Genomic DNA, 27,045 nt, shown 5'->3' on the forward strand with positions numbered 1-27,045 from the left:
TTTCACTTTGGGAACTCTTTACAATCAGTTATTTCACCAGGAATAATGTGCATGGTTCTGTGCATTCTTTTAAAGTTTGAAATGCCTTATTAATTTTTCGATATGAAGTTGGCGAATCATATAATTTGACTTATTTCTCTTGTGGTTAAACTATTGCATCAGTTTTGCCTAGTTGGGAGAGGTTTTGCCCTCGAGCTCTCACCTTTCTTCATGCCCCATCCATTTTCTACACCCCCCACATGATTCCATTAACCTCCACACTAATTCTCATCTCCACCCATCCCCCCCACCTTCTCCTTCACATCCTTCCATGACTATTCACAGCTCCCATGCCACCTTCTATCCACTATGTCATCTCCGTAGCCACTTGTCCGGTATCCACAATGGGCAGACCTCAGGAGCAACGTGAAGATGGAAAAAAGCAATTCAATAGAGCTCACACTCAAACACAAATAAAACAGAAAAACTCAATTCCTTCAAGTGGAGGTGGACTGACATCAGGGCACGCCGGGATGGGTGGGGATCAGAACTGGCCTAGGAATTGTTGTGGGGGCTGCTATCAGGCTGTGGGGGGTGGGGGGGGGGGGTGGTGTGGGGGTTGTGGGGGGAGCTGGAGGGCACTGTGGCGATCCCGGGCTGGCCAGCGATTGGGCTGGCCAGCAAATAGAGAGACTGACAGATCGGGGCCACTGCGCACACGCAGAGTTCCATTAGTGTCAAACTGCGGTGCGACTAGGCACCCCCCCCGGCTCCAAAAGATTTTTAGTGAGATTCACGACTGGGACCTCTGCAGTGCACAGAGTGTGGAGATTCAGGTGAGAAGCTGAATGGACAGAACAGGATTTAGAACAATTTTCCCATCAATTCAGCACTTTTGGGAGAATGGCAGCCCATGTTTCCTGCCTGTCTGACTCACAGCATACTGGCAAAAATATGATCTACTGGAAAGAGACTTGTGCATCTATTTTTCACCTGCCTTTTTTAAACACCTTTAAATGTGGCCCAACTTGATGGAAATCTGGCACTAAGAGCCATTCAGGCACAGAGAAGATTATCTGGCTTGCAATGATATGGTTAGGGACCTGTAAAGTTTTGTTGAACTGAGACAAAGTTTGAAATCCAGTCACCAACTCGGAGAATGAAGCCAAACAATACCACTGTTCTAAACAAGCAAAATAAATTTCAGTAGACAACAGAAGAAAAGTAAAGCAATTTGCAACATCTATCTGTGCTTCCACTGCCCTCAAAGACAACTAGTTCCAGCTCATTGCCACCCACTGTGTAAAAAAATCTTGTACCTCACACACTCCTTTTGCATTTCTTGCCCAAAACCTCCTAGCTGTGTCCTGTCAACCAATTGGACCTGCTTTTCTTTGTTTACCTGAATTAAACTTGAAATAATCTTGTGCACTTCTATCGAATCTGCTCTCAATCTCCTTTGCTCAGGAGACAAAAGACAGGTCATCTAACATGCTCTGTCATCCGGCCCCAGGAGGGAACAAAGCAGTGTATCTAACACACTCTGGCACCTGGTCTTGCCGGTAAAAGTAGAATGTGCCTTATATACTATGGTACCTGATCACTGAGTTCAGCACACAAATCAAGGTGGAAAGTCCAGCAGGGTATTTGGGGAGTAACGCTCTTCCGCAGGAGCTTTTTTTTTGTTGTATTTATCCATTCACAGGATGTGGTCAGCATTGCATTTATTGTCCACCCTTACTTGCCCCTGAGAAGGTGGTGGTGCGCCGTCTTCTTGAACTGCTGAAGTCTGTGTGGTGTAGGGTGCACCCACAGTGCTGTTAGGAAGGGAGTTCCAGGATTTTGACCCAGTGGCAGTGAGGGAATGCCAGTATCTTTCCAAGTCAGGATGGTGCCTGACTTGGAGGGGAACTTGCATGTGGTGATGTTCCCATGCACCTGCTGCCCTTGTCCTTCGGGATGGTAGTGGTTATGAGTTTGGAGGCTGCTGTCGAAAAAGGCTGAATGAGTTGCTGCAGACAATCTTGTATGTGGTGCACACTGCTCCCACAGTGCAATAGTGGTGCAGGGAGTGAGCATTGAAGGTGGCGGATGGTGTGTCTGTCACTCATGTGGGCTGCCTGTCCTGGATGCTGTTGAGCTTCTTGAGTATTGTTGGAATTGCATTAAGGCAAGTGGAGATTATTCCATCACACTCCTGATTTACACCTTGTTGATGGTGGACAGGCTTTAGGGAGTCAGATCATCTCTGCAAAATACTGTCGTTGTTCTTGCAGACACAGTATTTTTAGGGCTGGTCCAGTTCCGTTTTTGATCATAGAATCATAGAAACCTACAGTGCAGAAGGAGGCTTATTGAATCCCACCCAAGGCCTATCACACAACTCCACACATTTACCCCGCTAATCCCTCTAACCTCCTCATTCTGGGACACTATGGGCAATTTAGCATGGTCAATCAACTGAACCTGCACTCCACGCGGTCGCTACACTACCAGAAGATTGTGGAGACTTTGGAGAGGGTACAGAAAAGATTTACCAGGATGTTGCCTGGGTTGGAGGGTATTAGCTGTGAGGAGAGGTTGGAGAAACTTGGTTTGTTCCCACTGGAACAACGGAGGTTGAGGGGAGACTTGATAGAAGTTTACAAGATTCTGAGAGACATGGACAGAGTGGATAGTCAGAAGCTTTTTCCCAGGGTGGAAAGTCAATTTACTACAGGGCACAGGTTTAAGGTGTGAGGGGCAAGGTTTAAAGGAGATGTATGAGGCAGGTTTTTTACGCAGAGGGTGGTGGGTGCCTAGAACTCGTTGCTGGGGATATAGCGGAAGCGGATATGGTAGTGACTTTTAAAGGGCATGTGGACAAATACGTGAATAGGATGGGAATAGAGGGATATGGTCCCCAAAAGGGTCAGGGGTTTCAGTTATGTCAGGCAGTATGGTCGGTGCAGGCTTGGAGGACCAAAGGGCCTGTTCCTGTGCTGTAATTTTCTTTGTTCTTTATTTGGACCACGCCATTTGATGAGATGTTAAATTTGGGCCCTGTCTACCCTGTCTGCTGTTTGTAGATGATCATGTGACACTGTTGCAAAGGAGAGCAGTGAGTTCGCCCTGGTACAGTTACCTCCCCCCAAACAATGCCACGAAAAACAGATTAACTGGTCAACACCACAGTGCTTGTTTTTTGCACCTAAAAGTTTACTTATTAGTCACAATTTGGCTGATATTAACACTGCAATGAAGTTACTGTGAAAATTCCCTCGTTGCCACATTACGGCGCCTGTTTGGGTGCGCAGAGGAAGAATTTAGCCAGGCCAATCAACCTAACCAGCACATTTTTGGCCCGTGGGAGGAAGCTGGAGCACCCGGAGGAAACCCATGCAGACTTGGGGAGAACATGCAAATTCCACACAGACAGTGACCCAAGCTGGGAATCGAACCTGGGCCCCTGGCGCTGTGAGGTAGCAGCAGTGCTAACCACTGTGCCACCCCACATTTTCTACTGTACAACATTTGAAAAGTACTTTGGGGGGGGGGGATGGGTGGTGTTTTTGCTACCTTGCGAACATACAAGGTGTTGTTCAAACGCCAAGTATCCCTTTCCCGGGTGTGGATTGAGGGAGGAATGTTGGCCATTTTCACTGGGAGCATTGGCTCCAAATTGGTGCCACCGACATCTATCTACCTGAACAGCCCAAATCAGACCTCGGTTTAACATCTCATTAGAGGGTTGTTCGTCAAATCGACAGCGCTTTCAGCTAAGCAGCTTGAGTTATGTGATTGATCCTCCCACCGTGTGACTCAGAGGTGAGAGTGCTACCGACTGAGACAAACTGTCACTATGTAATACGCACTGTGTAACATTAATTACCGATCTAATACCGCTATGTTGAGTTGTGCAGTACATGATGTTCATCATGAAACAAATAGCTTGTAACATGATGGTTACACCAGCTTGATTGCAATCAAACTTACTTTAATAATATCAGCTTGTATTTCTCTTTTTTGTTGCGGGGAAGAGGGAGCGAATGTGAAACAGCACCTCAAGTCATGATGCACTCACAGTGCCTTATTTCCAAATTGGTCTTCGTAATTTTACCTGAGACGGGTTTATGCTCCACAATTTGGAGCGCTGGAAATCTGGCACCTTATATTTTTTAAAAAAGCCTCAAATGTAAATTCTATAACCCTTCCTAATCATAAAAACAACTTATCTGAAATCGGAAGCTGCTGTACTTAGTTCAGATTGTTAAGTACAGACATTTCGACAATTGGTGGGCGGAAGATTTTTAATCACATTTTCTGTTCACTTAACGTTTTAAATGAACTATCAATTGCGTTCCAGTCTATTTTAAAACGTTGATCGTGGACTAATTGTCCAGTCACTGACTTGTTTTTTTTTGCTGTGAGATTTGGGACGCGAATGCAGCATTTGGGTCTGGTTCTATCAGCAAAGGCTTCTGTCTCAAGGCTGGGGGTGATGCAACAGGTTTGAGTAAAACACGCGAGAAATACAAACTTTGATGCTGGATCTCCGGCGGTGAACATCGATGCTGCTGATGCACCAATTTTTTTTTAAATTATTATTAGGAATTTACATTTGAGGCTATCGTTTCTTTTTAAAAAAAATAAAAGTGCCAAATTTCCAGCCTTCTAAATTGCTGTCGGTTCCCGTTCTCTCGCAATTTAGCTTGCCGAGCCACACCGGCCAAAGATGTGGGTGGCTGCTGCAGAAGGAGGAGGGTAAATAAAAGGAGAGGGTTAGTTCTTGTCCCCTTTTTTTGGAGTGGGGTGGGTGAAAGGGCTATCTTTTCCCCTCTCCTCCTCTCGCCAAGTCATGTTTATCCCAACTCGTGTGTGTATGTGAGAGAGACACACACACACATACGTTACAACATCGCCTGCATCCGCAGACCCAGGTCTGACTGCTGCAGAGCGACACGCGTTGCCTGAGAAAAGGGGGCGGGACTCTCGCCTCCCCCTCCTCTCCCATTGGCCGCCCGTCCACTGTAACATTTCGTCCGTGGGACGCTGATACACGCAGCGCGGCGCGGATTGGAGGAGCCGGCTGTCAGTCAAGGCGCCCCGGCCCAATCAGCGGCGGCCGGAGCGCAGCAGGTTGGCACCAAAAGGAAAAAGGAGGAAGCTTCAGGGATCCCGCCCGCGGAGCCCGAGTTTGGCTCCAAGTGGCGGCCCGTGTGGAAGGAGCCACCGCCGCGCCGCCCTGCAAGCTACCGACTCCAGACGGGCGGCTGCCGAGAGAGTTAAAGAAGCGGCCGGGCTTGAGGAGGTTTGCCCGCTTCCAGGGAGCATCCCGTCCTCCTCCCTCCCCAGCGAAGGGACCATGGGGAAACTGCTGTTGGGATGCTGTTGCTGCTACTACTGCTGGCTGCTTCCTTGGGCTCTCTGCGCCACGGGTCGAGGCGAGAAGGGTAGGTAGGAGAAAATGAGATGAGTAAATTGTCACACTTTTTGCTGTTCCCCGTGTATGTTGAGCTGTGCTCCTGTCTGTCTCTCTCAGAGAAGGGTGTGCGTGCGTGGTCTGGACACACAAGTGACAGCCACTAAGTTCAGAACAGGAGCAGAGAGGGGAAATCTGGATTTGTCGCTGGCGTTGGCTCTCCTCACCTTTTTAACTCAAAATTCAGGCTCAATTGTTCCCCCGCACCTCCCGTGCAAACTTGTGCCTTTTTTTAAAAAAAAATCATTCTGACACGAACTAATTCACTGGCCACTGCAGCCCGACTCGTACCTGTGTCTCGCATGCAGGTCCATCAATTTGAGTGCGAGGTGGTTCCGGTGCGGGAAGGGGGTGGTGGATGATTGCAGTTTGCGGTCAAGCCAAGGTATTCATCCTTCCTCACCGTGTACCTCCCGTGAGGCTTGAGGTGCCCAAAGCTGCCTGCAGAATAAATGGGGCTGGCCAGAGAGGCTGTAAACGGTGGAAGGTGAAAAGAGCGTCTATTTTTCACCTCGGTATCTCCCTCTGACTGCAAGACAACTGCATCGATTTTCCAATTACTGGCTCGCAATGACCGAGAATCTGTTGCAAACAGATCCTCACCCCCCTCTCTCCTCCCCTCCACTGCTGGTAAGCAAGGTTAATCATCTGCTTTTGAACCATAGTCCTGGGGTACGGACTTTGCAAGTGCCTCTGGTTCTCACTGTTCTCTTTCTGTCGAAGCCATCGGCGAAAATAACCTCGCTTCAGCACATTATACCCCGAGGTCCAAAACTATTCCAACTTCAAAGTTTCCCTCCACTGAGATTTCAGTGCAATACTTCTGTTATTATTGAGCAAGCAAAGTACACGGTGGAAGTGTCCTGAAATATTGTTTATCCAATACTGCGGGATTTTTTGAGGGAGGGTCTGTGTGTGTGTGTGGGGTGTCTGCCCCTTTTTAAAGAAGTTTTTTTTCCCAAAAACATCACTTTAGTACCACGAGATGTAACGCATTGTCTGTCATCTGACAATAAGCCGGAGTTCGCCTTCACAGGACTGAGGGGCAGAATTTAACTGAATCACTGCAAATCAGGTTCCAGCTGCGAGTTTTCCCCCGTCCCATGTGGACAGGTGTGGCACATTAGAGAGAGAGATGGGCACGGATTGAATGACCCGGGCACTTGCTCCGTTCAGGGAGGCCAACGCATGCACCGAGGGAAAAACCCATCTGATACACGCAGACCCCAGCTTCTTTCACGCACAGTTGGTGCATACTACTTTACACACTGATAAATATGTTAGCAATTGATTTCCCCACGAACTTCGTTCCGTCGAAGCTTGTGTTTAAATGTGTATATATATATAGGAAATTTATTTTCTTCCTCCTGTGCACAGTTCTGTCTGCAATATTCCCAGCACGGGCCGTATAAATCTTGTCTCTATCTTGAATTATGCGAGGTCAGTGTGTGTTAGCTGGTCGTAGATCAGTTGGGGGAAAAAAATCTCTGCATTAAAACACTGGCAATAAAATGTTGTAAATTAAAGCTGCCTTGGGGGACAGGGGTTCAGATGCATTTCTGCTTAGAAGTGAAGCTTGCACGTCACTGGGCAAAGAGTTGGGGGGCGGGTGTTAATGTTTTGTCAAGTAGCAATCTCTTTTTTAAAATGTTAGCTGCTGTTTCGTCTGTGTTCTTAATGTGACATGTTCAGTTTGTATTGCCTCCAAGCGTTGGATGAGTTTCAGTCGATGTACCCACTTGTGATTGATGGATGGTTCTCATCCTGTCCAAGTGTGCCTCCTTCTGGAAGGCCCAGGCACTGCATCAGTCTGGCGAGCCCTTCTGAGACCATGTGCTGCAGCCTGACCTTCTCAAGGACAGTCGGGAGTCTTTTCAAAGAAGTCTGAGGTTCCATCAACAGTCTGGGCTCTACTTAATCTGAATGTTAATGGAATCAATTGTGTTGCTTCCCAGTGCAATCTCCTGCTGAAAAAAATCATTCTGATTGTATCGAGGTTAAAGAGCAAAGCAAAATTTCACATTCATTAAACTCTCCCTTCGAGCTTTTCCAGTTGTTTCTGTTCACTGTTGCTGATGAGTTTAATTGAAGCAGCAGTTGACTGCTAACAAGTAAGATGCACCCTTCATCTCCAGTGAAGCTTTGCCCCCACCTTTCCCGCAGTGAATATACTTCAGTTTGAAGACTGGATGAGTACTTCAGAGTCGTGGAATTTCTACAGTGCAGAAGGGGCCATTCTGCCCAACATATCTGCACCAGCTCTCTGAGCAATTCACTTCATGCACTTCTTTGTCCTCTCCCTGTAACCCTGCACATTCTTCCTTTTCAGAAAGAATGCTTTGAACCTTCCTCTACCACACTCTTAGGTAGCACGTTCCAGACTTTAGCCACTCACTGCGTCAATATTATTTTCCTCCTGTCTCTTTTTTTTGCTTCTTTTACCCGTTAGTTTAAATCATGTCGCCTCTCAGATGATCCTTTCGCAAGTTTCTCCCTATTGATTTTGCTAAGACTCCTCATGATTTTGACTATCTTCATTGGCTCACCTTGCAACCTCCTCTTCTCCAAGGAAGATAGCCCCAGCTTCTCCAATCTGTCTTCAGAACTGAAGTTCTTCATCTCTGGGAACATTCATGTGAGTCTTTTCTCTACCTCCCCAGTGCCTTTCTTTTTTTGTAAAGCAGGGTGCCCGGAACTGAATGCAATATTCTAACTAACAAGGTTGAGGCTGAACTTGTACAGATTCAGTATCACCTTGTTGCTCTTGAACTCTATGCCACCTTAATAAAATCCAGGATACTGTGTGCTTTATTAACCATGCTCTCAACCTGTCCTGTCACCTTCAGTGACTTCTATGCTCACACACACCCCAAGTCCTTCTGTTTCTGTACCCATTTTAGAATTTTATATTGTCCCTCCACGTTCTTATTTAAACGAATCACTTCACATTTTTCTCCATTAGATTTCATCTGTTAGCTGTCTGTCCATTTTGCCATTTTGTTCTATGTCCTTTTGAAGTACTATGCAAGCCTCCTCACAGCTTACAATGCCTCCAAGTTTCAAGGTCACCTGCCCAACTTTGAAATTGTGCCTCGAGCACCAAGGTCTAGGTTATTAATATGTCAGAGAAAGCAACATGGACTGATGGTCTTTTGTCAAACTCCAAATTGTCCAGCTGCTGTGAAAACCCTGAGGATGGGAGACAAGGGAAGCAATTGAACTGTTTCCTTCCAGGAAAACACATACATGTTTAGAGACAGTCCCACGCAAGCAACTATAGTAATTTTTTAAAAATTTCATGTTCCTCGAACCTGTTGCAAGAATTTTTTTATAGGGAGCCTACAGATGAGTTCAGATTTGCATGCATGATACAGATATGATTGAACATTTTAGACGGAATTGGATAATTGTCAACTTAAAACAAATTGCTGACAGTGTGCTGGGCAGTACCATTTTAACACAACGTGAGAGAATGCAGATGCACAGAATCTACCGGACTATTGGTGTAATTTACTCCTGTACTGATTTACTGACCCATCTGTCCTTCCCTGTTGGTCTCGATCATCCCATCCCTCATTTTCCCCTCTCTGGGTTAAACAAATGTACTGGAAAAGACTTGTCATTTTTTTTTGTCTCCAGGAAAGCTGAAATGTGAAGGATGTAATTTAGAATTAATGCAAATTTAATCGTTTCCACAATGCTCTGCTGTTTCAATGACTTTTTAATTACAATATTACAATTACAGTGAGATGTATAGTTTCAGAATACAATTTCTCCCCCCTCCCTTGCCTACCCTTGCGAAATGTACAACAGAATGTGAAAAACAACTGTCAGGAGAAAGTCGTCATCTTCAAGGATCCTGCTGCTAATCCAATTATTGAGAATCCTGTTTTAAGTTGATGCATCGCTCATTCTAAGTTTGGGCATCAAAGGGCAAGAGATTGTAAGAAATTTGAGGTTCATCACCCAGTACCGCATTTAGGATACTTGTACTTTGCTCCAGTGCAGATGGTCAGGCCTGGCATAGTTGTTAAAATGCCAAGTGCAAACTTGCCCCTGGAGACCCATTTGTTGTTTATCGGTCTTGTAATGCATTACTGAACTGCAGCCTCCCATGGGGCAGACTGCTTATCCCCTGTGATATAAAAGCTTTGTGTAGTGCACATCATGTTTTAAATGTACACGTAGCACCATACCCTCTCTTCTGTTCTTCTGATTGGCTCACTTAATCACAGTCTGCCAATTCCACCATGATCTTACCACTCACAAGGTGACACGTCCTGCAACCCACTCTGATTAGCAAGCACCACTAGTGAAAGTGCAGAGCAAATTTGGTATACGTTTCAACTCAGCCTGTCACCCGCCAACAAAAGGAGAAAATTGGCACATTACTATTTGATGAAGGGCCAGGTTAAGTTCTTAAACAGAGATCCCTGTGAGTCCACCCTATCCCGAACAATCATGCTGGGGCCTGGCGAAACGTGCCATTTACAGGTCCAGGCAGTCAAGGAGGGCCATCTATCCTGTCTGCCCCTTTACCGTAGCGATGTTTGCAGCCAGGTGTCCCTGGAGAGGGAGCACGTGGTGTCCACGGGTGCATTTGACACCCTCTGTGCCCTTTGGACACAGTAGGAGCTGGGATGCATGATTGACCCTAATAATCACATTTTAATTTGATATTTTTAATTTTCCTTTGTACTTGATTTTTTTTGGGTTATTCCCCTTTTTGGGGAGCTGTGCCTTTTATTTTGTCCTGAATTAACTTGAGTTTGTTGACTTGGTTTGACCTTGAGAGGCCTACAATCATGCTGAGTTGATTGGTTGATTCACATCCTTATTTCCAAACCCCTTCATTGTCTCCCATGCCCATGCTTTTGTTCCCTGCTCCAGCTCTACAACTCACCCTTAACTGTACAAATTCTGGCCTGTGATATATCCTTTTTTTAGTTGCTCCACTTCTAAAATGCATGCTTTCAGCTACCGTGGCCCTTGACTCTGATATCCCCTCCCAAAACATCTCTGCCTTTCTACCCTTGATCCTCCTTGAAGGATCATAGAAGGAGGCCATTCATCCCATCGAGCCTGCACTGACAACAACCCCACCAAGGCCATATCCTCTTGACCCCCTCACATTTACCCTGCTAATCCCCCTGATGCTGAGGGTCAATTTAGCATGGCCAATCCACCTGACATCTTTGGAGTGTGAGGGGAAACCAGAGCACCTGGAGTAAACCCATGCAGACACAGGGAGAATGTGCTAGTGCAAACTCCACACAGTCACCTGAGGCTGGAATTGAACCTAGATCACTGGCGTTGTGAGGCAGCTGTCTTAATGACTGTGCTACCGTGCTGCCCAAGGAAACCTTAAGGCTTTGAACAAGTGTTTGTTCAGCTGCCTTCATCTCCTATTGTATTGCTCGTACCAGATTTTGTTTGATACCATTTTTCTTGAAGTACTCTTGGATCATTTTGCTGGTTCGAGGTGTTATATAAATGCAAGTTGTTGTTGGTATTGAAAGCTTTACCCTCAATGACATTGCAAGTCTTTTTTCACTCCATCTTCTGGTTTCTCCAGCTTTTTAAGTGCCCTACATTTTAGCTGACAAGAAGGGGTTGAGGAAAAGGATTACAAAACTGACTTGCTTCCACATTCAAAGTGAGATGCCAAAACAACTTGGAGAAAAAGGTCCAAGGTGCCACTTTCATCCTGTTCCACCATGCTGGGTGTGATTGAATAAAGTAGTGCTATGGATGAACTGTGTGTATCATAGCAATTCCTAACCTGCTAAAATGCTGTAGACATTGCAAACCCGATACTAAAAAAAAGAGAATGACAGAGCCACTCAGCAGAACAGGCAACATAGTACCATAGAATTTGTAGAGTGCAGAAAAAATCCATTCGGCCCATCGAGTCTGCACTGACTCTCAAACAGCATTCCGCTCGGGTTCCCCCCAGGTGGGATTCAGGTGGATGAACATTCTGATTCAAGGTCGTTGATATGAGACCCAGTTCTCCCTTTCCCTCACAACAGATGTTGCCTGCTGAGGGATTCCAATGCTTTACCTTTTTCACCCATAATCTTCTCATTTCCTGCCAGTTTTATTCTGCGCGCTCTGCTGTGTGCATATTCTTTTCTCCCACAAAACTGGGAAAGAGTGTCATTTCTAAACCTTGAGGGCACAATTGCACTCAGCCTCATTGAACCCGCTGTGCTAGTGGTAAACATCTAGGACTGCCATAGGGAATACCTGCTGGATATCAGCCTGTCACTAATTGAGTGGCAGGCTTCTCGGGAGAATATTCTTTGTCTTTTATTTATTTAATGTGCCATATTGCATGTGGCAGTTATGTAAGTAAATCAGTGGATGTACACAAATCATCCCATTCCTGACTTCTGTTTTTTCTGCTGTTTCTCCCCTGCTGCTCCATCGTTAGATTACTCTTTCTACGCAAGCTGAGGACGAACCACATATTTCTTTTTGTGCAAATTAGTCAAATGTCCTCAGCTCAGCTGACTGAATAGTTCCAAGCTGATCAGAAAGGGACTCTCTGGACTGCCTCTTAGTTTTCAGACACGTTTTGATGGTCATTTAAGTGGACCCTGTGAAGAATGCAGTCCATCCCCTGATTAGCTTCAAACCACTGCAATGTTCTGTTTTAACAATACAGGCTTAAATTCTTTACCAGCAGGCTTACAGTAAAAGTGAGACATGGCTGTGTGCTGGTAAATAATACAGGTGCTGGTATTGTGACTGAATCTCTGGTCAAATTGGCGGAGGTAATTGCATGCTCCCTTGTGTGCTCTGATCCTGTTGGATGAAGAGCGACAACAGGGCATGGTGCTGGATAAGTGTTTGTGAAAAACATTGGGGTCTGGACTGGACACTGCCAGTGTCTCCTTGAATAAAAATAGTTGCTGCCCACTTGGATTTGATTTTCTGAAGTGCACAGGTACCATTGGACGTGGTTTTACACATTAGAAATGATCAAATTTCAGTTAAAAAAGAAACTGAGGGGTGTACATTCGTGAAACTTATAGTTCAGAATAGCTTTTTTAAGAGCAACTTCCAGTGTTGAAAAACAGGTAGTGGACAGAGTACTCTTTACTTTAAAAACATTATGTGTTTTGAGCTAGTTTTCAGCTTGGATTGATAAAGCAATAACAGGTTACCACTCTTGAGTATATCCATGATTGCGTATGTCAAGTAGAATTGTATGATTGCGCTATATCCCATAGTTGATGATTTTCTTTGTATTTATGCAAATGCACTCATGGAGAAACCCGAATCCAGTTTGGGCCATATTTCCTGTTTGCGCCCAAAGTGGAAACTCACCTCACGTAAGCTTAATTTGGGCCAGCATCGTAGAACCCTACAGTGCAGAAAGAGGCCCATCGAGTCGGCACCAAACACAATTCCACCCAGGCCCTACCCCCATATCCCTACGTATTATATCCACTAATCCCCCTAACTGACACATCCCTAGACACTAAGGGGCAATTTCTTAGCATGGTCAATCAACCTAACCCGCACATCTTTGGACTGTGGGTGGAAACCAGAGTTCCTGGGGGATGATCCACTCACCTGATGAAGGAGCAGAGCTCCGAAAACTCATGATTCCAATTAAACCTGTTGGACTTTAACCTGGTGTTGTGAGACTTCTTACTGTGCCTACCCTAGCCTGACGCCAGCATCTCCACATCCAGGCCAATATATGTTGAGCCATTGTGAGGTCTGCTGGAGATGGGCGACTGAAATGATTGGTTAAAAAGATACGAGAGCCTGACCCATTTAGGGTTGTCTCTTCCAATTAGTGATTGCCGAGTCTGTGGGGAAGGTTGCTCTTAATTGTCACAATCAGTCTCTTTCACTTTCATAAACTCCACAAGTGAATAAGAAAGCAAAGCAAGATTATAAATTCGCATTAAACCCTCTCAGCAAAAATATTAGCCGACAATATTTTGACAATCCAATAAATCAGCAAAGTCCCAACAGGGATTATGTTCTGTGCATTCCTTTGGCACAGTTGACAGCCCTCCTGCTTTTCAAGTCATCAGATTTGGAGTTGAAGAGTCAGTTGAGGGTGGTATTTCACAGCCCTGTCGCGGCAGGGATGGGCTGTTCAAAGTCCATCGACTTGAGTGGAATCAGAAAATCCCACCGATCTGAGGGACGGTAAATTTCCACCCCTCGGGCTTCATTTAACCTGACACCCCAGCAGCATAAATTGATGGTGTGCTGTATTGCCAGAGGTGCTATGCTCCAGGCATACCATACAATGGATCAGTCTCTGATGAAATTTGGGATTTGTTTTTTTACACCCAAGAACACGAGAAATAGAAACAGGAATAAGCCAGCAGGCCATTCAAGCCTGTTCCATTATTCAATACGGTCATGTCTATTCCTTGATGTATCCAATATTTATCCACCTCCACTTTAATAGTTCTGATGTGGAGATGTCGGCATTGGACTGGGGTGGGCACAATAAGTAGTCTCCCAATGCCAGGTTAAAGTCCAATAGGTTTATTTGATAGCACGAGCTTTCGGAGTACTGCTCCTTCGTCAGGTGAGTGCAGGATTTGTTTCACAAACAGGGTGTACATATAGACACAAACTCAATTACAAGATAATGTTTGGAATGTGAGCCTTAGTAGGTAATCAATTCTTTACAGGTGCAGACAATGTGAGTGGAGAAGTGAGTACTTCCAATGGTCTTATGCTCTTATGTTCTAATGATCCATTATATAGCCAGCTTTGGACTTGGAAAGAGATGACTCATCATTAAGTACAAAGTGGGGAAACTGCAGGTATTGCATTTATCTGGAGAAATTCCTGTCGATGCTGTGGGAACAGATATTGACACAGGTTGCATTTTGTCAATTGGAAGTATAATTCTAAGAAGTTGTGTGGAATTAAACTAATCTGCGTATTTTGTTGTAATTGCAAAACTGCTGTCTACTAAGGAGCAATGATTTTTTTTATCCTTTTTAAGAAGCGGTTGGATATCAAAGTTGCAGAGGAATAAATATTCCAGTTCTGGCTGTAAATCTTTAGTTCTGACTTGGTGGTTACTGGAAGCTTACAAATCACACACCTTTTCCTGAAAGATATATTTTAAGACAGCAGACTGTACACCGAGTGAAAGATGGCTCTACATTTCATTCAAAGGACCTGCAAAAAAGACATTTAGTTGTTAGGTTATATTGCTTCCTCATGAATGAATACTACCTTTCTCATTTTCTTATTTGTTTCGCACCATTTGATGTTTAACCAATTACTTATTGTTTTGTGCATTTTATTGGCAGGCAAGAGTGGCTCAGTCTGTTTTAACATGAGGTTTTTTTCCTCATTAGGATAGGCAGGCGATGTAGTCAAAGAGTTGCTGATTCTACATTATGCAGTTGATGAGCTATCACTGCTAATGATGAAATCAATGCTGCACTTTTCCACATAGAACAGGAAATAAAAATACAGGGTTCTTTGGGGATGCTTTCAGAGCATGCTGCCCAGTTCCCTAAAATCAGTGGAAGCACCGTGAGCGATTGGAGGTGTGGGAGCCCAAACTGTAACAACCTCTCCCTGTTCAGTGGTATAAGTGAATGTTGAAAATCCCAAGCTGTTTTCAGCATTCTCCCTCTTGTGGCATCTTGTTCTGTGTAGAACTACTTTGTATTATCCCATGTAAGTCATTAGGCCGTACAGTGATTCAGTGAGAAGCTTTCTAAGTGCAAGCCTTTTTTTGGCTCCACACTGTTGCATCACTTACCTTGCGACTGGTGAGCTGGCCTTTTAACCTATGCCACATAATGGCACAGTGATAGCAGAAATAGCATGAGATATTGAGAGTCAGCCACATCGTCACGCATTTAGCTGAGACAGTCGCCTATTACCGAACAATTTACAGTGTCTGAACTTCCAAAAATGATGTCGGAGTGCCCGTCTTAATCTGTGGTAAGTAACAGCAGAGAGTCATTTGGGAAAAGAATGAAATTTCACTCCACAAATCAATGGTCGGCAGCAAGTTTGGGAGGTACCGGTATGACGTTGGGAGTTTTGGTGCCCAAAGCTGCTGCTGCTGCCCCCCGCACTCCTTGTTTTGTCTGGATTTATTGTACACTAATTGGTGGGAGATTGATTTGTCAACCGTTCCATTACAATTGTGTTGCACAGCTTAGTTAGTTGTGAAACAGATAAAGAGTAAAACAGATTGACCTTGGTTTTGCAGTTCTACTTGTTGAAATGAAATTTGCGTAGATGTCGGGTGAGAAATTTACTCATTGCTTGGAGTTCGAAGGAGGAGCAGTTGTCTTTTTTGTGCGTCATTGTAGATGACACTGAGCAGTGTTTTGCTTATTCTAAGCATTGATTTTCCCATGTGCTTTTGGCCTGGCAGCACCATTTTTTTTCTTTTTCTCATTTCTGCTTTTCCATCTTATCTCCAAATATGCAGATCACTCAATTGATTATAAATGCATTTATGGCTGAGGCAAGTCTTGGGGTGGCGGAGGGAAAGGGGCAGGGCTGGGAGAGCATAATGTTTCATCTTGTATGTGAGTTCGTCCATTCAGTCATCACATTCAGTATTTGCCCAACACTGTGAAGCCCCCGGAATGTTGCTAGATAACTTAGAATGGAATCTATTGTTGTAAAGAGATCACCTGTTATTAGTCTTGATATTGTGTTAGTTTGTTCGTTTATTACTTTCTCATCTTTGCATTATTTGTAGCCTGCCATCAAATCCCCTCTCAAATACAGGCAGCACGGTGACAGTGGTTCACAGTGCTTGCATCCAGTGCCAGGGACTTGGGTTTTCTTGGTAGATTGTTGAAGCTTGTCACTCACTTTCATGTCAATCTTGGTTCTTTTCCACTGGTTCCCTGGCCTCCAGCACAATGATTTTTAAAATACTCCTTCCTCTTACTACCTCTGCAATCATCTTCTCAGTTTGCATCCTCATCCCCACCCTTGTTGCTCTTGCGTATGACTTCACTGCTTCCCCTCCCTCTAGTCCATGGTCTGTGATATTGCAGTCACACCTTCAAAGTCTGGATTTTTCCGTATAATCCTTGCCAGCTCGCTCCATCACTGTTCACCTACAGAAGCCTTCTCTAAAGCGCATTTTGAATCATAGAGTCCCCACAGTGCAGAAGGAAGCCATTCGGCCCATCGAGCCTGCACCGACAATTCCACCCAGGTCTTATCCCCATAACCCCATGCATGTACCCCAGCTAGTCTCCCTGGCACTAAGGAGCAATTTAGCATGGCCAATCCACCTAACCTGAACGTCTTTGGACTGTGGGAGGAAATGGGAGCACCCGGAGGAAACTCACGCAGACGTGAGAGAATGTGCAAACTGCAGTGACTCAAAGCTGGAATTGAATGTAATTTTGATTTATTATTGCTACATTTATTAGTAATACAGTGAAAAGTATTGTTTCTTGTGCACAATGTAAAGCCTTCTGTATGTAGAGAAGGAAAGGACAGAGTGCAGAATGTAGCATTACAACATTAGCGAGGATGTAAAGAAAAATATAATATGATGTCAGGGTCCATTCCAAAGTCTGATGGCAGCAGGGAAGAAGCTGTTCTTGAGTTGGTTGGTATGCGTCCTCAGACTTTGGTACCTTTTTCCCAACAGAAGGAGATGGAAGAGAGAATGTCCGGGGTGCGTGGAGTTCTTAATTATGCTGGCTGCTTTTCTGAGCAGCAGGAAGTTTTGACACTGTCAGTGGGTAGGAGGCTGGTTTGAGTGATGGACTGGGCTTCACTCCTGACCCTTCGTAAGACCATAAAATACAGGAGCAGAATTAGGCCACTTGATCTATCGAGTCTGCTCCTCCATTCAATCATGGCTGCTATTTTTCTCATCCCTATGCTCCTGCCTTTTCTCCATCATCCCTGATCCTCTTGTTAATCAAGAACCTATCTATGTCTGTCTTAAAGACATGCAATGACCTGACCTCCACAGCCTTCTGCAACAGAGTTCTACAAATTCACCGCTTTCTGGCTAAATAAATTCCTCTTCACCTCTGTTTTGAAGGATTGCCCCTTTAGTCTGAGATTGTGCCCTCCGCTTCAAGTTTTCCTTTGAGTGGAAACATCCTCTGCACATCTACTCCATCCAGGCCTCGCAGTATCCTATAAGTTTCAATAAGACCCCCTACTCATCCTTCTGAACTTCAAGTCCAGACCCAGAGTCCTCAACTGTTCCTAATACGATGAGCTTTTCATTCCAGGGATCATTCTTGTGAACCTCATCTTGACCCTTTCCAAGGCCAGCACATCCTTCCTTAGATACAGGGCCCAAAACTGCTCACAATGCTCCAAATGGGTTCTGACCAGAGCCTTGTACAGCCTCAGAAGTACATCCCTGCTCTTGTATTCTAGCTCCCTAAACATGAATGCTGTCATTGTTTGCCTTCCCACCTGCCGACTGAATCTGTACATTAACCTTAAGAGAACCTTGAACAATGACTCCAAGTCCTTTTGTGCTTCTGATTTCCTGAGCATTTTCCTATTTAGAAAATCGTCTGTGCCTCCATTCCTCCTTCCAAAGTGCATAACCTCACATTTTTCCACATTGTATTCCATCTGCCACTTTGCCCACTCTCCTAACCTGTCCAAGTCCTTCTGCAGCCCCCCATGCTTCCTCAATACGACCTGTATTTTGAGAAAGAAAAATATGTTGAGGGAAGACAGCCAAATTAATTTAAAGACTGTCTATTTATACTTTCACAAAGGCAATAAAAAATTTTATTTAATTCGAGGAAATTCTGTCATTAGACTAGCTTTATTAAAACATTGAAATGTTTGAATAAAACAACTTTACATCTTGAAATTAGGAAAAGAAAGACAAGCGTCCAGTTGGAGCAAGACAAATCTCATTTTGTCCAAAATGAGAGATGTATGGTTGCACAGCTAATGTGCTATCAGGCTTTCTCAAAAGATCTTTGTAATTCCTTGCGGTCTTGGGCAGAGCAGGAGCCACACCAAGCTGTGATACAACCAGAAAGAATGCTTTCTATGGTGCGTCTGTAAAAGCTGGTCAGAGTTATAGCTGACATGCGGAGTTTCCTTGCTCTTAGAAAGTAGAGGTGTTGGTGGGCTTTCTTAACTATTGCGTCGGCACAAAGGGACCAGGACAGGTCATTGGTGATCTGAACACCTAAAAACTTGATGCTCTCGACCATTTGTACTTTTGTCCCTGTTGATGGAGACAGTGGGCATGTTCTCCATTATGCTTCCTGAAGTCGATGACAACCTCCTTTGTTTTGTTGACATTGAGGGAGAGATTATTGTTGCCGCATCAGCTCACCAGATTCTCGATCTCTTTCTTGTACTCTGTCTCATCATAGTTTGAGATCTGACCCATGTCATGGCGTCATCAGCAAACTTGAAAATCACTTTGGAAGGGAATTTGACCACAAGGTCATAGGTTTATGGTATCGTAGGGGGCTGATAACACAACCTCGTGGGGCACCGGTGTTGAGGAGGATCATGGAGGGGGTGTTGTTGCCTCTCTTTACTGATTGTGGCCTGTGAGTTGGGAAGTTCAGGATCCAATCGCAGAGGGAGGTGCCAAGGTCCAGGTCACGGAGTTTGGAGATGAGTTTCATGGGAATCACAGAAACCCTACAGTGCAGAAGGAGGCCATTTGGCCCATCGAGTCCGCGCCAACCACAATCTCACCCAAGCCCCGTAACCCCACATAATGCCCCTGACACTCAGGCAATTCCATCCACACTTGCTCCCCACAACCCCAAGTATTTGTCCCGCTCATCTCCCTAATCTACACATGAATCCCCCGACACTAAGGAGCAATTTAGCAAGGCCAATCCACCTAACCTGCATGTGGGAGGAAACTGGAGCACCTGGAAGAAATCCGCACAAACACGGGGAGAACGTGCAGACTCTACACAGACAGTGACCCAAGCTGGGAATTGAACCCGGGTCCCTGGCACTGAGGCAGCAGTGCGAACCACTGTCACCGTGCCACCCCAAATAATGGTGTTGAAAACTGAGTCAATAAATAGGAGTCTGACACAGATGTCTTTGGTATCTAAGTGTATCAGGGTTGAGTGCAGAGCCAGGGAGAGGGCACCTGCTGTGGATTTGTTGCAGTGGTAGGCACTGCAGCAGATGCAGACAATCCAAGAGACCGGGATTGATTGGTGCCACAACTGACCTTTGAAAGCAGTTCATAATGATGGATGTCAGAGCCACTGGACGATAGTCGTTAAAGCACGCTGCTTGGTTTTGCCTTAGGTACCGGATGATGGTCGTCTTCTTGAGGGTCCTTATTGCTTGGATCCCTGGTGCTGTGAGGCATCAGTGCTCACTGCTGTCCCACCCTTCCACTCATAACTGCTTGGGCCATAACCTGGTGTCATCTGAAACATGTCAAACTCATGCTCAAGTTGGTCCACTCCATTCCCGTACTTCCACTTGCTGAGTTATTGGCTCAGCATAAAGAGCAGGTAGTTCTGTAATTCCATGCCAAAGCTTATCAAACTGATCTATTTTTGATGAAGGCATTCATAGTTTATATCGGTTAATAAATAGGTAGTTCTGGAGAATTTGATCTGGCCATCTGAAATTTTAACTCGCTCAACACCTATTCTCATTTGCAAGTCCAGCTCTTGAAGTTTGCACAGGACAATGTATCATTGATTTCCAGGCTTAGAACAGTTTCTTTCAAACATAATGGGCTGGATTTTATGGCCTTGCTTGGGCGAGGCCGTAAATTCCCGTCGGAGGCGAAGGACATTTCCGTGCTGGGAGTCTCGCCTGTCCCAGGGATTGGTGATCAAGTCAGCCTATGTCTTCACCACAGCAACATCGCCATTGTTTAAAATCAGATTAAAAACTCTGGTTATGGGGCTGAGTGAAAGAATCAAACAGTATAAGCACATGTCTGAACTTGAAATAGGGAAATATTAATAGTTAAGGCAAAGATTGTGACTGATCCTGAAAGAAAGGCAAGAGTTGCATACGCAAAGACATACATCAAATGGTATCAGTGAGACACAACACAGAACTAAACATTTTTGATTGATGCTGGCACACAGCACAAGAGACCTGCTTCATTGATGTCTGCTTCATGGAGAAAGTTTTTGATAATCTTTCTGCCTCTGATAGAGTGTAATGTAGATCAAGTATTTACTCCTATAGTTAATTCCCCAGTGCTTTGCTCAGGAATAGTTTGTTTCCTGGCAGCTAGTCCACTTCAATGACATTAACATGACTTGTACCTGAAACTTGTGATAATTGAGCTTGTCCTTGCTCCATTTATTGGATCCTCTCCTACTTGTAGTCAGGTTGTGAGGCACACTTCTTGTCAATTTTCTTGTTTGTGAGAAGAAAGCATGCTGAGTTTCTGTAGAGCCCAATTACCTCGTGAAGCCTGGATGTCGTCATGCGCTGTTGTTAATTTTGAGATTTCTCCCACTGAAACGTGTCAAACTTAGTTTTGCTGAAAAAAAAATACATTGCATTGGAGCTTTGTGTCTTGCACTCATCAGGACAATCATAAGACCAACCACTCGGGGCCCAGAGCCTTTGCAGTGTCCAGTGCCTTCAGCCATTTCTTAATATCGCATGGAGCTAATCAATTTGGTTCAAGACTGGCATCTGTAGTGCTGGGGACTTCTTGACTTTCATTTGGCACTTCTGGCTGAAGATCTTCACAAATGCTCCAGCCTAATCTTTTAGATAGATGTGCTGGGCTCCTCTATTATTGAGGATGGGGATATTTTTGGAGCCATCTCCTCCAGTGAGTTGTTTAATTGTCCACCACCATTCACTGGCTGGATATGGCCAGACGGCAGAGTTTACATTTGACCCATTTCTTGTGGAGTTGCTTAGGTGTGTTTATTCCTTGCTCCTTATGCTGTTTGGCATGCAGATAGTCCTGTGTCATAGCTTCATCAGATTGACACCTCATTTCCAGGTATGCCTGGTGTCACTCCTGCACTTACCATTGAACCAGGTTTGATGCCCTGGCTTGGTCATGGCACAGTGGGGGATATGCCAGGCCACGAGGTTACAGATTGTGATTGAGTACAACTCTGCTGCTGCTAATGGCCCACAATACCTCATGGATGCCCAGTTGCTCGATCTGTTCAAAGTCTGTCATTGAGCACGGTGGTCGTGCAACCAAACACGATGGACAATATCCCCAATGTCAAGACAAAACTTTTTGTCCACACAAGAACTGTGCAGTGTTCACTTCTGTCATGGTCAGATGCACCTGTGGCATGTCGGCTGGTAAAGATGGGGTCAAGTAAGATTTTCCCCCTTGTTGGTTCCCTCACCACCTGCGCAGTCCCAGTCTAGAGTCAGTTTTGCAGCATGGAAATGGGCCCTTCAGCCTAACTTGTCCATGCCACCTTTTTTAAACCCCTAAGCTAATCCCAATTACCCACATTTGGCCCATATCCCTCTATACCCATCATACCCATGTAAATATGTAAACGCTTTTAAAAAGACCAAATTGTACCTGCCTGTACTACCTCAGGCAGCTTGTTCCAGACACTCGCCACCCTCTGAAAAAATTGCCTCTCTGGACAATTTTGTATCTCTCCTCCCTTACCTTCAACCTTTGCCCTCTAGTTTTAGTCACCCCTACCTTTTGGGAAAAGGTATTGACTATCCACCTTGTCTGTGCCTCTCGTTGTTTTGGAGACCTCTATAAGATCACCCCTCAGCCGCCTCCGCTGCAGAGAAAAATGTCCCAGTCTATTCAGCTCTCCTTATAACTCAATCCATCAAATCCTGGTAGCATCCTCATAAATCTTTTCTGCCCTCTTTCTAGTTCAATAATATTCTTTCTATAATAGGATATTATCCCAATCGAGTAGGTATGTCCTTTTGGCCAGCTTGATCTGTAGTGGTACTACCAAGGCATTCTTGATAGACATTGCAGTCCCTCCCCCAGAGTACACTTTGCGGCCTTGCCACCCTCAATGCTTCCTCCAAGTGGTGTTCAATATGAAGGAGTACTGATTCTTCAGACGGGGGGTGGGGGGGAACAGTGTGCAATAATCAGCTGGGGGTTTCTGTGCCCATGTTTGGCCTGATAGCATGAGATTTCCTGTGGTCCAGACTTCTGTCAACAACTCCCAGGGCAATTCTCTCCCAACTCTGCATCACGGTCACCACTCCCCCCGGCAGTGGGACAAGACGACATCAGGAATGGTGATGGTGGTGTTTGGGACGTTGTCTATCTGGTATGATTCCATGTGCATGTTTATGCTAATGGGGCGTCATTGTAATTCACAACACAGAATATGATGACTGTATCTTTGCTGGGTTTTTTTTTGAACAAACACTTCTACGTTGGCCCACGGGCTTGCCTTGTTGTCCATAATCGTTTAAGTGCCTCATTCTCATGTAGGTGCCCATGGGGGGCGGAACTTGCGTTTTCTGTACTGCCAATTAAGTGCTTGGCTCTGAGCAGTACAGTAGCCCAGTGGTTAGCACTGCTGCTTCACAGCATCAGGAATCTGGGTTTGATTCCTGGCTTGGATCACTGTCTGCGTGGAGTGCATGGGTTTCCTCTGGGTGCTCCAACTTCATCCCACATTCTGAGACGTGCGGGTGAGGTGCATTGACCCGAACAGGCGCTGGACTGTGGCGACTAGGGGATTTTGACAGTAACTTCATTGCAGTGTGAATCATAGAAACCCAACAGTGGAAAAAGAGGCCATCTGGCCCATTTGAGTCTGCACTGACCACAATCCCACCCAGCCCCTACCCCCATATCCCTACACATTTACCCGCCAATCCTCTTTCCCTCAGGGACACTAATGAGCAATTTTAGCGTGGTCAGTCAACCTAACCCGCATATCTTTGGATTGTGGGAGGAAACCGGAGCACCTGGAGGAAACTCATGCAGATACAAGGAGAATGTTCAAACCCCACAAAGACGATGACCCGAGCAGGGAATCAAACCCAGGTCACTGGAGCTGTGAAGCAGCAGTGCAAACTACGGAGCTGCCTCACTTGTGCCGAATACGTTTTAAAAAAAAAGGACCATTCATGTTTTTTAGTGGTTTTTAAAAAAAAAAATCAGGTGAGTCAGCATGAATGTCCATGAGTAAAAGTTGGAATTACTGGGGCTGATTCCCTAAAACAATCACAGGTAGATCTTGTTCAGCTGCTCAGTGTTGCTCTGTTTCATTGGAACCCCTTTTCTTTTGGCACCTTCAGCGTCAGCTGAATATCATTGATTGTTGCCTGGCTTCAACCAGCCATTATTACCACAACCAGCCTGCCTTTGTTTGCTTGGAATCAGATGTGATTTTCCCTGTAATCAATTGCTCCAGCTGAGCTGGAATAAATTATAAGAGCCTGTCCATCATGGCAAATGGTTACCATGCAATATTGGTCTGCATTACATCCCATGAGTGTTTTCTTCCCTTTGAATGTGAACTTGTTTCACCATCCCGCAAATGTAACCCCAGTCGTCCAACCCTCGGTTCATGCAGCTGATTTGTCTGTCAGTACTATTCTGATGCAGTGCGTACAAACACACACTTTTAATGGAAATTCACCTTTTGCACTGCAGTTATCTTGATGTCAGCTGAAGATCAAAGCAAGGTTACATGATACGCGTGGCCACTTCCTGTGAGGTAGCATATTTTATTCAATAGCAACATCCACAAAGCCCAATCAAAGACATGGTGCATTCCATGGGATGTTGTTTGGATCCTGCAGGAACCATGAAACAAGCTTTCGATGAGCATTGAGTGGGATTCAGCCTGCAGTGCACTGACGTCATTGAGAAGTCATACTTCACCGTGGTTTTTCAAAGATCAAAGCTGCAAGAACAACTGTGGGATCCAAAGAACGTCCCAAATGGAATGCACTATGTCTTTGATTGGGCTTTGTGGATCCAGCTCTTGGATAAGATATGATGTGCTATCTCACAGGAAGTGGGCACACTGCTGCGAGTATTATGTAACCGCAATTTGATCTTCAGGATAACTGTAGAGCAAAGGTGAGTTTCCATGAAGTGTGTGTTTGTGCCTTGTATGCACTGCATCAGAATACTATGTATCCCAGGACGTTGTGGGAGGCAAGGGTCGAAATTGTGGGTCCCCTAGCCGAGGTACTTGAATCATGGATGAGGTGCCTGAGGATTAGAGACCGGCAAATGTTGTGCCTTTGTGTAAAAAGGGCTGCAGGGAAAAGCCCGGGAATGACAGGGCAGTGAGCCTCCCATCTATGTTGGGTAAATTGTTGTAAGGTATTTAAGAAACAAGACCTACAGGCATTCAGAGATGCAAGGACTGATTAGGGACAATCAGCATGTTTTTCAGTGGAAAATCATGTCTCTCAAATTTTGAGTTTTTGATGGGGTAATCAAGAAGGTAGATGAGGGCAGTGCAGTTGATGTTGTCTACATGGAATTGAGCAAGGCCTGTGACAAGGTACTGCATGGTAGGTTGTTGCATAAAGTTAAATCTCACGGGATCCAGGGTGAGGCACCTAAATGGACACAAAACTGGCTTCTTGACAGAAGCCAGAGGATGGTTGTAGAGAGTTGTTTTTCAAACTGGAGGCCTGTAACCAGCGGTGTGCCTTGAGGATCAGTGCTGGGCCCACTGTTCTTAGTCTCATCCAAATCATTAATATAAATGACAATTGGGGGCATGGTTAGTGAGTTTGCAGATGACACCAAAATTGGTGGCCTTGTGGATAGTGAAGAAAGTTATCACCAATTGCAACGTGATCTTGATCAATTAAGCCAGCGGGTGACGAATGGCAGAGTTTAATTTCGGCAAATGCGAGGTGATGCATTTTTGACAGGGCAGGACTTGCTCAGTTAATGGTAGTGGGTTGGGGAGAGTTACAGAACAGAAATCTAGGGGTACATGTTCATAGCTCCTTGAAAGTGGAGTCACAGGTGGACAGAGTGGTGAAGAGGGCATTCAGCGTGCTTGGTTTCATCGGTCAGAACATTGAATACAGGAGTTGCGGAGTCTTGTTAAAGTTGTACAAGACATTGCTAAGGCCACACTTGGAATCCTGTGTGCAATTCTGGTCGCCCTATTATAGAAAGACTGCAGAAAAGATTTCTTCGGATGCTACCAGGACTTGATGGATTGAGTTATAGAGAGGCTGAATAGACTGGGACTTTTTTCTCTGGAGCGTAGGAGGCTGAGGGGTGATCTTACAGAAATGTATAAAATCATGAGGGGCAAGGTAGATGGTCAATATCTTTTCCCAAAGGTAGGGGTGTCTAAAACTAGAAGGCATAGGTTTAAGGAGAGAGGGACAATTTTTTTCATAGAGGGTGGTGTCTGGAATAAGGTGCCAGAGGTCATCGGTGGGTACAATTTTGTCTTTTAAGAAGTATTTGGATAGTTACAAGGGTACGATGGGTATAGAGGGATATGGGCCAAATGCGGGCAATTACGATTAGCTTGGCTGTTTTTTAAAAAAAAAAGGTGTCATGGACAAGTTGGGCCGAAGTGCCTGTTTCCATGCTGTAAACCTCTATGGCTCTGAATCTAATACTCACAGGCATGTCAGCTCCATGGTCTCACTGCTTGAAATGAGAGTTGCATGACTGAGTTACATTTTCCACCAATCTCTCAAATTGCAGTGGGAATGGAGAGGAGAGTCCAGACAGAACACTGGGAGGAAGGTGTTTCAACCCCACTGTGGTCAACAAGAGCAGCGACCTTGCTACTCATCACTACCCTCAGTATCTCTCCTCCTGCACCCCGCCCATCTTTTCGTGGGCAGCCCTGGCCTGAGTGGAGACCAGCTTTTTAAATGGCTGGAACTTGGTCATCTAAGTGATGTTCTTCTCTGATCGATACGTGCACGGAATGGGCAGCAGATGACAATATTTACAGCCACATTGCAGTAACATTCTGCAGTAAGCTGTCTTCTGATAAATCATCTCTGTTATTCAAGGGTTTTAGGAATTCGTATCACTGCAGCTGTAAGAAATCCCATTATAGAGCTGCCATTCCTTTACTGCTCGTGAGTGTGTTAGTTTCTTCAGGACCGACCTCCTGCTGGTGTTATGACATTGGTTTGCGTTGTCTTGACTCCAATATATCATGACATAAATGAACAATATTCCAAGGCAGTTGCATCTCTTGATGGATAGACTTGTCCAACGCCTCAGGTTTACTGTCATTGGTGGAAAACTATCTTTTTAGTTTGGGATAGCTGCTGTAATGAAACACTTCGAGAAGGAGGCCATTTGGTCCATTAAGCCTGTGCCAACTCAAAGTGCAATCTAATTATTCTGACTCCTTCCTTTCTCCTTTCTGCATCCCTGCAGATTTAACCTTTTATAATATATTTATCTTTTAAAATATTGAATTTGTCATGGTATTGCATTCCAGGGTATAAAAACTCAGTTTTTCCTTTGTTTTCCTGGTTCTCTGGTTACATCCAGTTCCCAACCCTCCTGCCAGTGGGAACACTTGCTTTTTACTTAATTTCTCCTTTATTTACTTTTACCATAACTGTAGATGGCAGGGGGGGGTGGGGGTGGAGTGCTCGGTTTATGTGAGAGCTCCATGGGCTCTGATGCTGCTCACCCGTTTTTTTTCACCCTTCCATTTGTCCTGAAGCTCAGC

At 45.0% G+C, this 27,045-nt stretch overlaps 1 protein-coding gene across 1 annotated transcript in view; it reads left to right on the forward strand.

Moving 5' to 3' along the window:
* Positions 1-5,185: 5,185 nt before the first annotated feature.
* Positions 5,186-27,045, forward strand: part of LOC145361196 (netrin receptor UNC5D-like) — a 473,587-nt gene continuing 451,727 nt past the window's right edge. Inside the window, exon 1 of the mRNA XM_080216836.1 lies at positions 5,186-5,411. Within this exon, the coding sequence (XP_080072962.1) occupies positions 5,324-5,411 (88 nt within the window). The 5' untranslated portion in view covers positions 5,186-5,323. The remainder of the gene's footprint in view (positions 5,412-27,045) is intronic.

Source organism: Carcharhinus amblyrhynchos, chromosome 34, assembly GCF_965287045.1.
Source record: "Carcharhinus amblyrhynchos chromosome 34, sCarAmb.v2.hapA, whole genome shotgun sequence".
NCBI classification, from domain to species: domain Eukaryota; kingdom Metazoa; phylum Chordata; class Chondrichthyes; order Carcharhiniformes; family Carcharhinidae; genus Carcharhinus; species Carcharhinus amblyrhynchos.